This window comes from Triturus cristatus, chromosome 3_2 (assembly GCF_964204655.1).
Source record: "Triturus cristatus chromosome 3_2, aTriCri1.1, whole genome shotgun sequence".
Lineage (NCBI taxonomy): Eukaryota > Metazoa > Chordata > Amphibia > Caudata > Salamandridae > Triturus > Triturus cristatus.
The window spans coordinates 944,141,304-944,154,957 of NC_140584.1; the positions used below are offsets into that span (position 1 = coordinate 944,141,304).

General features: G+C 47.5%; 1 protein-coding gene across 3 annotated transcripts in view; it reads left to right on the top strand.

Annotated features, from left to right (window-relative positions):
• USP32 (ubiquitin specific peptidase 32) overlaps positions 1–13,654 on the top strand; it is a 1,392,279-nt gene that overhangs the window by 661,194 nt on the left and 717,431 nt on the right. For all 3 annotated transcript variants that reach the window (XM_085649438.1, XM_085649439.1, XM_085649440.1), the window contains one exon: positions 1,067–1,182. In XM_085649438.1, coding sequence (XP_085505564.1) covers positions 1,067–1,182 — 116 coding nt within the window. The remainder of the gene's footprint in view (positions 1–1,066; positions 1,183–13,654) is intronic.

Consider the following 13,654-nt stretch of genomic DNA (forward strand, 5'->3'; position numbering starts at 1 on the left):
ATTGGTTTACTGGCGAAAGCTTAAAATGTAATTCACCTAGTATACATATTGCGCCTTTTTGGCATTGGCCTTTGTTAAATAGGTTTCAGGGTTAGCGTGTTGCAACAAGGTCAATAGTTCTAGCCAACTATCATGCATGTTCCCCTCTTCTCAATGTTCTGCAGAACTTATTCGGCAAACACATCATACATTTTTATGGCTTGTTGACCTAAGTGTATGTTTTGGGTTTGCTGTGGGATGCAAAGTTCCATTCAAGATGCAGGCATGAATTACCTATAAAAATGCCATTATTGAAATAATCACCTTCAGTAAATATATGTTCCTAAACTCTAAAAGCTTTCTGAAACTTTTTATGTTAAATCTTTACATTTCTTTTTTAGAAAAGTACCTTGTATAAGCTTCTACATCCTCACCATTTATTAGGAAAGGAATGCTGGTCTTGATCAGTGTTATCAGTACCTTTCCTGTTACATACACTCCTAGACTGACTTAACTGTCTTACTAGTAGCACTTTGATTTGACACTGGTTTGAAGCAATGACCAATAGCATTTTAAATAAGGTTTTCTCAAAGTTAAATAGGTTGGTCTCTACTTTTTCAGTCCTCACTTCCTTTACTTGCAGCCATGAGCTGTGCTTTCCTCATTCAGATGAAAATTGTAGTACTGTTTTCCTTAAATTGCATTTTATTTTGCTTCTCTGCATTCAATTTTAAGATTTATTTGGTGTGAACAGTGGACCAAAGGTAAGGGTTCAAACTGAGGAGGTTAAATAAATGCCATTGATTGCCCAGTTGTTTGTGAGCAATAATGCTAATAAAACACTACCCCTAAATCTCATCTCCTACAGGCAGACAAGTAATTAAATTGGCTCTGCCTCAGATTCGTACTAAACCTACAGGCAAACAGTAGTTAATGTCAGCATTCAAAACCCTCTGATTGACTGAACTAATCTCTGCCTTCTTTACACAGCATAGGTATACCACCCATGTCTATCACCCAAGAAGCTTATCTGCTTTAATGATTGATTTCTGTTTAATCAAAAATTAATTGTGTATTTTTCATTTAGTTTGTTTTAAGGTCTTTGATATTGATCGGGATGGAATATTGTCCCGGGATGAGCTCAAAGAAATGGTTATTGCACTTTTGGAAGTCTGGAAAGATAATCGCACTGATGCCATACCTGTAAGTTTATAAAATGGTAATTTGTTTATTAATTAGAAACATTTTAAGTGTTAATGTAAATACGAGACTGTGAATCCTGTGATAGCATACCTGATTCTTGTATGTGTTCATTGTATTCTAACAAATTAAAGTTCATGCCTGGTGCCACCTTCAATTTTCGTCTCTGGTTTTCCAGTGAGATCTAAGCACAGCAGGTCTTGGAGTTGATTGGCACAGGATCTACATTCTTATGGGACTGTGCTACTGATGTGCGCAACATTAGTCGGCTTTGGAACTGTTTGTTTAAAAATGAAAATATTCAACATAAGTTAAATTGTTTTCAATACAGGTATATTTAGATATTACAAACTGAAATCCTGAGGGCAAGACATTAGTGGAACTGGAGAAACATTTTTGGAGTATCCAAATTCATTCGGAATCATAGAAGTGTATTAAAAATACATTAATGAGGCAAACGCATCAAATCGCAATAGAGACCAAGGTGGTAGAGAAAAAAATCTGATTATTAGAAGAATAGAGATTTGGGAAAGATCAACAAGATAGAAAAATCAAACCAAATCAGAATCTGAGGCCCCTCTTTGCAGCTTTGCGTTAAAACACTAGTTTGTTATGTTGATCTACTGTAAAAGGGCCCCAGTTTCTAATGTCAGTATTAGAAAGAGAAAAGAGAAAGTGATCCTGAAAGGGGAACCTGTTTTGGTTGTAGAGAAGATAATTCAACTTGAATATCATATGTTAGTTAGCCTCTTTCTTAAAATGTCATAGCAAGTACTTGGTTCCACAACCTACTTCAGCAAAAACGAATAGAACAAATGCATCCTTTCCCTATAAGTATGGAGAAAATCGTACGTTGTTGTTTTATGTTTGAATTTGATGCATTTGCTTACCGTTATGATGTCTTAAACTGTGCTTATGATCTTTTTTTGTGAAACGGGTAGGGCCAGTGTCTTCATTCCTACTGCTTGTTAAATTGCTGAGTAATATAAAGAAACATGTTAGTCTACGGATAGGTTGATTTTGGGTTTTTTGATAGTACTTCCCTGCACTTGGAAACACAAAATCATATTCACTATCTGAAAAAATAATAGCTAGAGTATGACCGCATATGCAAGGTCAGCCAGCTAAACCGAACTTGTAGCATACATTTTATTTTGTTAATTTCCTTTGCTATTTTGATGTTTCAGAATGGCAATAGGTTTATAGTTCATTAACATATAAAAACATGAAATTGAAGCCTCGCCTTTCCAAATCATGAACCTGGTAGAGCATGATTGTATAAGCTACATGTTGGGTTTAATTTGCTGTTATGCAAGTAAAAACAGAGTTCTTCTTCGTCATTCAACTACAGATTTTGATAAGGTGTGGGATTCTGTGGTAGAGGCATGTTTGTCATAACCAAAATTGGATTGTATTTTATCTCTTCATAATTAATAATTTCTTTAGTTGAAATTTGGCAGCATAGATATAAATAATCAAAACATGGAGATAATGTAGCTAGTATTTGTACAAACAGTGTTGTAATTAATTGAAGGTAATATAACACATTGGTTATTTTGTAATTTATTTCTATTTTTTTATTCCTGTTAAAAAATAAATGCAAATAATCGGAAATATTGTCGTATTAGCCACAGTAAAATAAATGAATTCCTATTGCTTTTACCTATGGACTTGAGGGCTCACTTGGCACAGTGGCAAATCAAACAAATAGTTTTCATAGAACCATACCAGAATTGCATTTCTATGATTAGAAAATCTTGATCTGAATAAGTAACAGAGAGGGTAAGTGTGGCTACAAGGCAGTTCAGGGCATTGGTAGAATGTAGTTTAATAATGTGGTCCCCCATGAGTCACCTTGATGGGTTTGCCGCAAGATCAGTGTCTCGTGTCATATTGCATGTAGTTAAATAAAACGTTGAGTTCACTGGCACCAGGACTTTTTTTTGCCTCATCACGGTCTTCTTGGAGCCGAGCGAGCTATCTAAATCTGAAGTGTTCTGGGTTGTCAAGTAGTCTTGGAGGGGCCCCAAGATGTTTTTCGGTCATGCAATGATAGAGGGTAGATGTGTACATGTCTAACATTTTGTTACAATAATAACTAAGACCTTCTATCCAGTCTTTAACTTTGGAATTGGTCCATTGCATCACTTGAGTGCCACCCTCCTTTTTGCAAACAAACGCCAAAGCTCTGTATTTCCGCACAGAGATCTTTTTCACATAACCCAGTAAGTCCGTAATAGGAGGAGGCACATCTACTATGTGGGTCATGCTAGATATGTCTTTAAACGATTGGACCCAATATTGTGAAATAGGTGGGCAAAGCCAGTCACAGGTAAGTATCCTTCTCAGAATCCCTAGTACCCATAAATGAATCCCTCACTGATGTCCTACTCGGGGCCTGGACCATACCCTGCATAGGCACTCCTGTGCACAGGATTATCGCCCACTGCCATCATCCCACTCCCAAGAATCCAGCCTTCCTTACTCAGCTCCCTACTCTTGAGAGCTTGGTAGTCCAGGCTTCTACATCCAAGATTAACCCTGGCGCATTCCCTACCACACACCGGATAGGGAATCCAAGGGACCTGACACTTTGGGCAAAAGGTTTTCTCCCGCCAGCCTTGCACTGCAGTCTGTGAACACCACATGCGTATGGGGCCGAAAGTTCCATACTGTATGGGATTTGGCTGCGAAAGTGCTGCCTGTGGTCTTGGCGGAGGCTCAAGCCATACTCTCCCAGGATAATCCAGATGGTAGAGATGCAGCAAAGTTTACTATTCTCTGCAGATTGGATACTACTGACTTGATGGGCAGAGCGATTGCTTCTACGGTGGTGCTTAGACATCACACCTGACAGATTGCAACTGTTTTTTTGGGGGATGTCCAGCGGTCTTATTGATATGCCCTTTTTTGTCAGTTGCCTCTTTGGCAACAAGGCAGATTCGGTGCTTTAGTGTTTTAAAGATAGCAGGGCCACTGGTCGGTCATTGGTGCTCACTTTGGCCCCACAACAACCGCAATCCAATTTCTGCTTCATCCATTCCTACGATAGGAGATATCAGCCAGGTCCATTCATCCATAACCACCACGGCCACAAGGCACGTCAGTCCCTTCATGGCTGTGGATGTGTCAGGACCCCACAAAACTCACCATCTGCTTGTGGAGTGATCCCGCAGGGATGACGTGGATAACCCCCTCTGGCTCCCTCCGTCTCCTAGAAAAGACTGAATACTAACCAGGCTGAAGAGGGGACTGGGGTAGGCAACCAAGTTAGGCTGTAAACAGCGTAGAAGGATGCTGGGAGTGTTCTGCCCTCGGATTCTCTTGGGGTCTCGTGGTGGACACTGCCTAAGGGATGGAACAGATGGGTAGCACTCACGCCAGACACAGATAACAAGGAGAATCAACACAGAACAGAAGAAAAAGCGTAGTCACCTGAGACGCAGCGCTTGGAGAGCGGAGTAGACCAGTTTGCAGTGTTCTGGGTCCCTAAAGAAGCAGTGTTGCGAACACCACTGATCCGGAAGCAGCCAAACGGCAACTTCGTGCCCCTGCATGGGTTGCTGTTGAAAGGAAAGAGTTTGCGCTCCTGCGCTAGTTGCCAAATAATAATAGTATTGGACTTCGTGCGCTTGCACGTGTTGCAGAGGTAACTAGAAAGCGCTCCTGAGCTGCATTTGATTATCCGGGGAGAGCAACTTCGTGCCCCTGCATGGATTACTATGTCAAGGAAAGCAAAAGTGCTCCTGCGCTGGCCGGTATTTCACAAAGGAAACGTGATTGCATGCTTCTGCACGAGTCGCGTGGTGCCAAAGAAAACGCGGACTTGCGCTTGCCGGTAAAAATGAAGTCGCGTGTAACCTCTGAGAGCGCCCCTGCGCTTCAGGGAAATCCAAACAACTACAAAAAAATGCGACTCCGTGCCCTTGCACGTGTCGCGTAATGCCGGTGATAGCGCTCCTGCGCTTGGGGGAAATACAAAGTAAATGCGGCCACGTGCCTTGCACGAGTCGCGTATTCAGCGGTTCAGTAGGCGCCCTTGCGCGGTCCGGAGGAATTCCGGTTGCTGATAGAGCTTTCACTCCTGCGAAACTCAGTACTTTAATACAAAGCGCCGATTGCGGCGGCTTCGATTCAGATATAGGTCCTCCCCGGAAGTGCCAGTCAGCTGTTGTTCAGGGCAGGTCCCATCTAGGAAGGCTAGACGTCTGACCTGGTGAGGCTGATTTTGGCAGAAGGGAGCTGGTGCGCACACAACACATTGCGCACCAGCCATTCAAGCAACAGGGAACATGACAGCACCCACCCTTAAAACAGTCTCACCCTTCCGGCTAAACAGGGATTGCTGGACGTGGCTTCTGGGGGTGCCGGGCATGGAAGGCGCGGACTAGGCGGGGTGCGTGACGGACATGAGACAGGGGCTCCCAGGATCGCTCCTCCGGACCATGCCCACTCCGGTCTATTAGGTAAAAGAGCCTACCCCTTGTCCTGCAAGAATCAAGGATGGCCCGGACCTTGTACTCCTCGTGATCGTCTACGAGAACAGGAGGTGGGCCGAAGCTATCAGGCAGTCAGGGTGAGCAGGGCGCAAGAGGGAAACGTGAAAGACAGGGTGTACTCTCATCTGGGGAGGTAACGTTAGTCTCATGGATACCCTGTTGATCACCCGTGCTATGGAATAGGGGCCTACATAACGTGGCAATAGTTTTTTGGGCCCATGTGTGTTGAGGTTTTTGATGGACACCCATACCCTGTCCCCCACTTTGTATTCAGGTTCTGCTTGCCGGTGTTTGTCTGCGCTTTGTTTGTAGTTCTCTGTGGCCTTGGCTAGCTCAAAACGGGCTTGTTGCCATATGGTGCGTAGCAAGGAGTGATATGCCTGTACGGTGGGCATATCGCAGGTTTGACTCTCTTCCCAAGGAGTTCTCCTAGGATGTCGGCCTTGAAGACAGAAGAACGGTGACACCCCAGTTGCAGCGTGTTTGTTGTTATTGTACGCGTATTCCACCATCCATAACACTTCGGACCATTCCTTTTCTATGGTGAGCAGCAAGCAATGGAGGTATTGTTCCATGGACTGGTTGGTTCTGTCCGCCTGCCCGTCTGGGGGTGGTAGGTGGAAGACAAACGAACCTCCATGTCTAGGATGCTACAGACCTCGTTCCAAAACCGAGATATGAACTCAGTTCCTCTGTCTGTGATTAGGACGGAAGGAATGCCATGTAACCGGATCATATTTTGTATGAAGACTGATGTTAGTTTGGCTGCTGTAGGGAGTTTCTTCAGAGGCACGAAGTGTGCCATTTTGGTTAGGTGGTCCATGATGGCGAGGATGGTGGTGTACCCGGTTTTGGTTCTGGGGAGTTCTACGATGAAGTCCATCACGACTGTGTGCCATGGGCAAGGGGGGGGAACAGGAATCTGGTGCAGCGATCCCACTATAGGTTGGATTGAGGTCTTTCCTTGCGCACAGATGGTACATCGGGCGATGTAGGCCTGCGTGTTGATGGCCCTAGTAGGTCCTTGGTTTTCTGATACCTGGGGTGGCTGGATAAGGGGTGGTCGTGGCACATGAACAGTGCCTGTTGTTGATGACACACTAACGGTAAGTAATAACACTTCCCTTTGAACAGGAATCCATTCTGTTAGGTCAGCCCCTGAATGGCTCCCGTCCAGTCTTTCGGGTTCTTCTGCTCAAGATCGCAGTGTAGCTGAGACAGAAAGGAGGAGGTGACCACTGCTCCCTGGAAGCATCGATCCGCAATGATGGGTACCGGTTCCACAGACAGAGTACTGTCTCCGGTTTCTTCCAGCCTGGACAAGGCGTCGGCCTTGGCGTTCTCCCTTCCGGGTCGGTAGGTGATCCGAACGTCATATTCATTGAAGAATAGGGTCCACCGTAGTTGCCTAGCTGTAAGGGCCCTGGCCGAACGAAGGAACTGTAGGTTTCTGTGGTCGGTGAAGATGGTCACCGTGTGTTTAGCATCTTTCAAGTAGTGGCGCCATCCCTCGAACATCGCCTTGATGGCCAGGAGTTCCTTGTCTGCGATGGAGTAGTTGCATTCCGCTGGCTGTATCTTCCTAGAGTAGTATGCCACTGGGTGTAGCAGACCTGTTTCGGTGTCTCTTTGCGATAACACCCCTCCCAGGGCGTTCTGTGAGGCGTCGGCCTCTTCTATGAAGGGTTGGTTGGGATCAGGGCGTTTTAACACAGGTGCTGTGGTGAATCTTGTCTTCAGCTCCTGGAAGGCCTTTTCGGCTTTCTCGTCCTACAAGTAACGTGTGCCTTTGCGTAACAAGCAAGTGATGGGGGTGACTATCCTGGAGAACCCTGCGATGAAGCAGCGATAGTAGTTTGCAAACCCCAGAAACCTCTGGACTTGTTTTACGGAACCAGGGGACGGCCACTGAACTATGGTTTCCACCTTCCTGGAGTCTATCTCAACGCCTGCCGGTGTTAGGATGTGTCCCAAGAACTCCACTGTGGTGGTGTGGAACACGCTTTTCTCCAGCTTGACATAAAGCCCATGTTGCTGCAATTGCTGGAGAATGGCTCGTATGTGCTGTATGTGTTCTGACATGTCCGCTGAGTAGATCAATATGTCATCTATATAGACAATACAGAACCGGTCGAAGTACTCCCTTAACACCTCGTCGATAAAAAACTGGAAAGCAGCAGGGGCATTGCAGAGCTCGAAAGGCATGACACGGTACTCGAACAAGCCGTACCTTTTTTTGAAGGCGGTTTTCCACTCGTCTCCCTCTCAGACCCTGACAAGATGGTAGGCCCCGCGTAAATCCAGCTTGGTGTAGGCAGCCGCGTCTTTCACTTGATCCAACATGTCGGATATCAGTGGTAGAGGGTACCTGTTTTGTATCGTTATGGCGTTTATTGCCCTGAAGTCAATACACGTTCGTAAATCCCCTTCTTTCTTTGCCACGAAGAAGAGAAGGGAAGAGACAGGAGATTTGGAAGATCTGGAATGACGGATGAACCCAGTCCGTAGGTATTCGTTGAGATAGCCACAAAGGTGTTCGTTTTCCTTTTCGGTGAGGGAATAAACACGGCTGCAGGGAAGCGTGGATCCTGAAATGATGTTGATTCTGCAGTCAAAGCTCCGATGTGAGGGTAACGTGTTGGCACCTTTCTCGTCAAACACTTGGGCCAGATCCTGGTATTCCTCAGGGATGACCCCCTGTGCGACCATACCCATCCCATTTAATGGCAGTGCACAGGCTTGTATCGTTCTGGTGCGGGGATTCTCGGTAGATGGGTAGCAAGAAGGAATACAATGGGTTGATGCTAATGTCAGCTCCTTGGTCACCCAGTCTATGTGTGGATTGCGCTGTACCAGCCAGGGGATGCCCAGTACCAGTCTGAACTGCGGGCGTCAATGACGTAGAAGGCGATGGTCTCCGTATGCTTGTTGTCTAGCATCATTTCCAGGCCCTCGGTCTGATAGCGGATTACTCCAGAGGTCAGGTCTGTGCCATCCACTGCTTTGACTGTTTCTGGTTTCTTTTTTGCTTTTCTAGACATGCTCAGGCCGGCCATGAAATGGGTGTCAATGAAATTGTTAGCTGCTCCTCAGTCGATTAATGCAGTGACGTGCCAGTATAGCCCGGTGGGGGATCGCAAGAACACGGGCACGCCCATGTGTCGATGGTTGACGTAGAAGGCAGGGGTCTGTTTTTTCTCGGCAGACAATCCCATTAGACAGACCCCGTTTGCTACTGGGTTGCTCCGTTTCCCAGTCCGTCTCCTCGGGATATTGGGAGAACGAAAGGCGTCTTCTCTTTCGGTTTGCGGGGTTTAACCGGACTCTCTCTGACTAAATGGCCACTCTTGCCACAATACAGGCACTGGTTTTGTTTTCGCCTCTTTTCTTTTTCTTCCTTGGTTAGGGGGCCACGGATGCCGCCTATCTGCATGGGTTCTGTGATATCAAGGTGTTTTGTTGTTTCTGTGTATGTAGAGAGCCTGGCCTCACGCCCCTTGGACCTTTCAGTTCTACGTTCCTGTAACCGGTAGTTCTGCTTGACTACCATGTCAATGAAGGGACCGATCTCCTCTGGCGGTTCTGTCATCTGAGAGATGAGGTCCTTTAGCTCCTCGCCTAAGCCCCGGTAAAAAACAGACCCCTGTTTGGACTCGAGCCATCGAGCTTCCACTACCAACCGGTTGAGCGTGGTGATGTAGTGCAACAAGTCAGTATTGCCCTGCTTTAGGTTCAGTAGCTCGTTGTCTGCGGCTTGTACGAACGTATGGCGGGCAAACATACGCCGCATGGTTTCTTTGAACACCGGAAAACTGTAGAATAGCGGTTCATCGTTTTCCACCAAGGGTATGGACCACTGGGCGGCGTCGCCTCCCAAATAGGAGAGGACAAAGGCAACTTTGGAGGCATCGTCCGGGAAAGCAGTCGCTCGAGCCATGAAGTGCAGGTGACATTGGTTGAGAAATATGCTATACTTAGAGCTGTCGCCGTAAAAGCGTTCTGGAGCGGCCAACTGTGCAGGATGTTGGGCTATCACCTTTATGGGTGAAGAAGCAGGAGAGGAAGAGGGCAACGGACCCCCAGGATTGAACAGTGGAGGCCTCAACAACCCTTCCTGCCTGACCCTGACCGAAGGGGGTGGCCCCAAGGCCCCGTAAGACCCGTGCCCACCTGCCCTTGTAGGGTTGTTATGTCTTGTCGTAAACTACGGTTTTCCGCTTGCATATTAGCAAGCATGACTGCTACGGTGGCGAAGTGTTGCTCACTGGTTAGAGTAGGCAGACCTGGAAGCAGAGGTCAGCCTGGGACCAGGGTTCAATTCCCTGCTCGGCTGGGTCTTGAGTCCATAAATTGTCCATGGACTCGATAATTCTTGCTCCAGTGCATACTCAATTCATGGGTTCACACTCTGCGACTCTGGGCAATAGCTTGCTTAATCTCCACAATGGCCCCTCGCGGCGGGATGCCTGGCTTTCACCTTGTGGATGCCCTGCTGGGTTATCTCACAGGGGAATACCGGGACGGGTTCCCTAAGCAAGCGCTTAGAGACCGGTTGGTGATTTGCGCTATATAAATATCTGCACATTTACATTTACATTATATGTCCTGTAGAGTGAGATCAGGGTTGTCCATGTCGTCCAGGCGGGATATTCAACGTGGGCTTCGTATTCTGTCAGGACCCCACAACACTCACCGTTTGCTTGTGGAGTGATCCCGCAGGGACGACGTGGATAACCCCCTCCGGCTCCCTCCGTCTCCTAGAAAAGACTGAATACTAACCAGGCTGAAGAGGGGACTGAGGGAGGCAACCTAGATAGGGTGTAAACAGCGTAGAAGGATGCTGGGAGTGTTCTGCCCTCTGATTCTCTTGGGGTCTCGTGGTGGACACTGCCCAAGGGATGGAACAGATGGGTAGCACTCACGCCAGACACAGATAACAAGGAGAATCAACACAGAACAGAAGAAAAAGGGTAGTCACCTGAGAGGCAGCGCTTAGAGAGCGGAGTAGACCAGTTCGTAGGGTTCTGGGTCCTCAAATAAGCAGCGTTGCGAACACCACTGATCTGGAAGCAGCCAAACGGCAACTTCGTGCCCCTGCACGGGTTGCTGTTGAAAGGAAAGAGTTTGCGCTCCTGCGCTGGTTGCCAAATAATAATAGTATGGGACTTTGTGCGCTTGTACGTGTTGCAGAGGTAACTAGAAAGCGCTCCTGCGCTGGTGTGATTATCCAGGGAGAGCAACTTCGAGCCCCTGCATGGATTACTATGTCAAGGAAAGCAAAAGCGCTCCTGCGCTGGCCGGGATTTCACAAAGGAAACGCGACTGCGTGCTTCTGCACGAGTCGCGGGGTGCCAAAGAAAACGCGCTCCTGCGCTTGCCAGTAAAAATTAAAGTAAACGCGACTCCGTGCCTTTGCACGAGTCGCGTGTAACCTTTGAGAGCGCTCCTGCGCTTCAGGGAAATCCAAACAAACAAAAAAACGCGACTCCGTGCCCTTGCACAGGTCACGTAATGCCGGTGATAGCGCTCCTGCGCTTGGGGAAATACAAAGTAAACGCGGCTCCGTGCCTTGCACGAGTCCCGTATTAAGCGGTTCAATAGGCGCCCTTGCGAGGTCCGGAGGAATTCTGGTTGCTGATAGAGCTTTCGCTCCTACGAAGCTCAGTACTTTAATACGAAGCGCCAATTCGGCGGCTTCGATTCAGATACAGGTCCTCCCCGGAAATGCCGGTCAGCTGTTGTTCAGGGCAGGTTCCGTCTAGGAAGGCTAGACGGCTGACCTGCTGAGGCTGATTTTGGCAGAAGGGAGCTGGCGCGCACACAACACATCGTGCGCCAGCCATTCAAGGAACAGGGAACATGACAGGATGTGGGTAAGGAAAAATGTTAATGTGCAGTTCCTAAGGTGGAGGAGTGTTCAGGCCTCTTATGGATTGCCCTCACACACCCCGAATGATGTCATGCTTCATCATAGACAGTATCAGACCACAGGAGGTAGCCCATAAACCACAGTGAGACTGGGGCGGTACATGATATCTAACAACAATGTCTCAATGTGGGGTTCATTGGAAGGACAAGTTATTTCAAAGCGAACCGTATCATAGAGTACTTATTAGAGGAATGAATCCATACAGGGAAGACACGGGGAGACCAAGGATGAAGGGAAAAATATATTTTAAGAATGTTCAACACATGATGGACATATTACGTCATATGTACATATCATATCAGTAAGAAGCACTGCGTGACAATTAGTGGCAATGTAACCAACAGAATACTGTGCACAAGTGCTCGTGGAGTTTGTGACGGCGCAAGTGACACATAAAGTGGTATGTACAGCGGTGAAGAAGGCGCAACAGAAAAAACAACGGTACATTAAATATGCCGGAGTTAGGGCATTTACACAATTAATGTTGGAACTTTCAAGGAACAATAGAGCAAATGCCCATGGTAAAAAGGCGCCACAAGTAACGCTGTTGAAGTCGACGGCGTTTCGGCCTGTAATACTCTAGGCCATCATCAGGACTGGTTACACATACTTGGGGCAGTGCTAAGGTGAAAGGAGAAACATATCTCAGGAAAGAACTCAATTTAAATTGGACCAAAAAGGAAGAAAGGGAAAGCCGTGCAGCGGAGTGGTGACCACGGGCGGCGGAAGGCGACCAAGCCTGAAGGACTCCTAAGAGGCCAAGGGTGAGGGGGTAGCATAAGGGAGAGACAGAGAGATAACTTAAGAAGTGCCAGAAGGAGTGGCCTCTGTGCATGGATTAAGCGACGAAACCGAGTGACTCAAGCAAGCACAAAGGACGATAGACGAATAAAATCGTGAAGTGCCCTAGGGATTGGCAACTGTGCATGGTCGTAATGATACACGATTCCATATGAGAGAGTGACTTGTGATGTGCCCTAAGGATAGGCATCCCTGCATGGTCGTAACGACGAATCCGAGTGACTCAGGTAAGCGACTGAACACAACCCCTAACGATCCGGTGAGGTGAAGGGCGCAGAAGGAGGACGAGGGAAACTGAGTGGAAAAGTGACACGGGCCGGCTGGGAGCCCAATCGCAGGCAAAGTACATGTGAGCCCCGTGATGAAACGGTAGAAAAACGGGCTTACTTGCAAGAAACTGGAGGACAATATCATCCAGCGGGACACGGCCTCAAGAGAATTGGGGAGGTCCGTGAAAGCCTAGATTGGGTGGGGGAGAGGAGAGAATAAGAAAAAGCCAGGTCCGGGAGGGGACTGGAGAAGGGGTAGGGGCAGCACTTACTTGATGGAGGGCGGGAGACACAGTCAATAGGAATGCTGGAAAGGGAAAGAAGGGGTTACAATCGTGGCCTGAGGGAAACAACAAGGGAGGAGGGCCAAAGTAGGGAGAGTACTTACATTTGAAGGGCGAGTGAATCACCGGACGGGAGTCCGTGGTGTGTTGGTGGCCGGCGTGAGTCAGGCGGTGAGTGATATGCGAGGAGCCCGGAGGGGAGGCATAGAAGCGAGGCTTCCGGGTCACGTGAGAGGTGGACGAATCACAGGGGGGGTGAGAGCGACTAGAGCGTGTGCATTTGAAAGCGGGAACGTAATTAGTGAGGTGAAAGCGCGAAGTAGGTAGCTATGGCAACTAATGCATCAACTGAAAGTAAACAGTGAATCACGGAAGCGGTACGGCGCGTGCATCGCACGAACAAAGGAGAAATGGAGAGAAGGAAGGGGTGGGGGGAGAGAAGGAGACGGAAATGCCAAATGGTCAGCACCATAAGGAGAAATGAATGGTACAGCAGTAGAAGAAAAAGGTGCATCATATGTCCAATGTCATGAATACAATGTCATAAACGGTAAATAAAAGCGTGTCATTTGTACAATAGAAAGTAAAAAACGCTACATTTCAAATTACAGATCGTAGGGAAAATCACTAGTAGCAGGACAGGGGATGAAAACGGAGGGATGGGGGAAAGGGAAGAAAAGGGGGGGGGAAAGG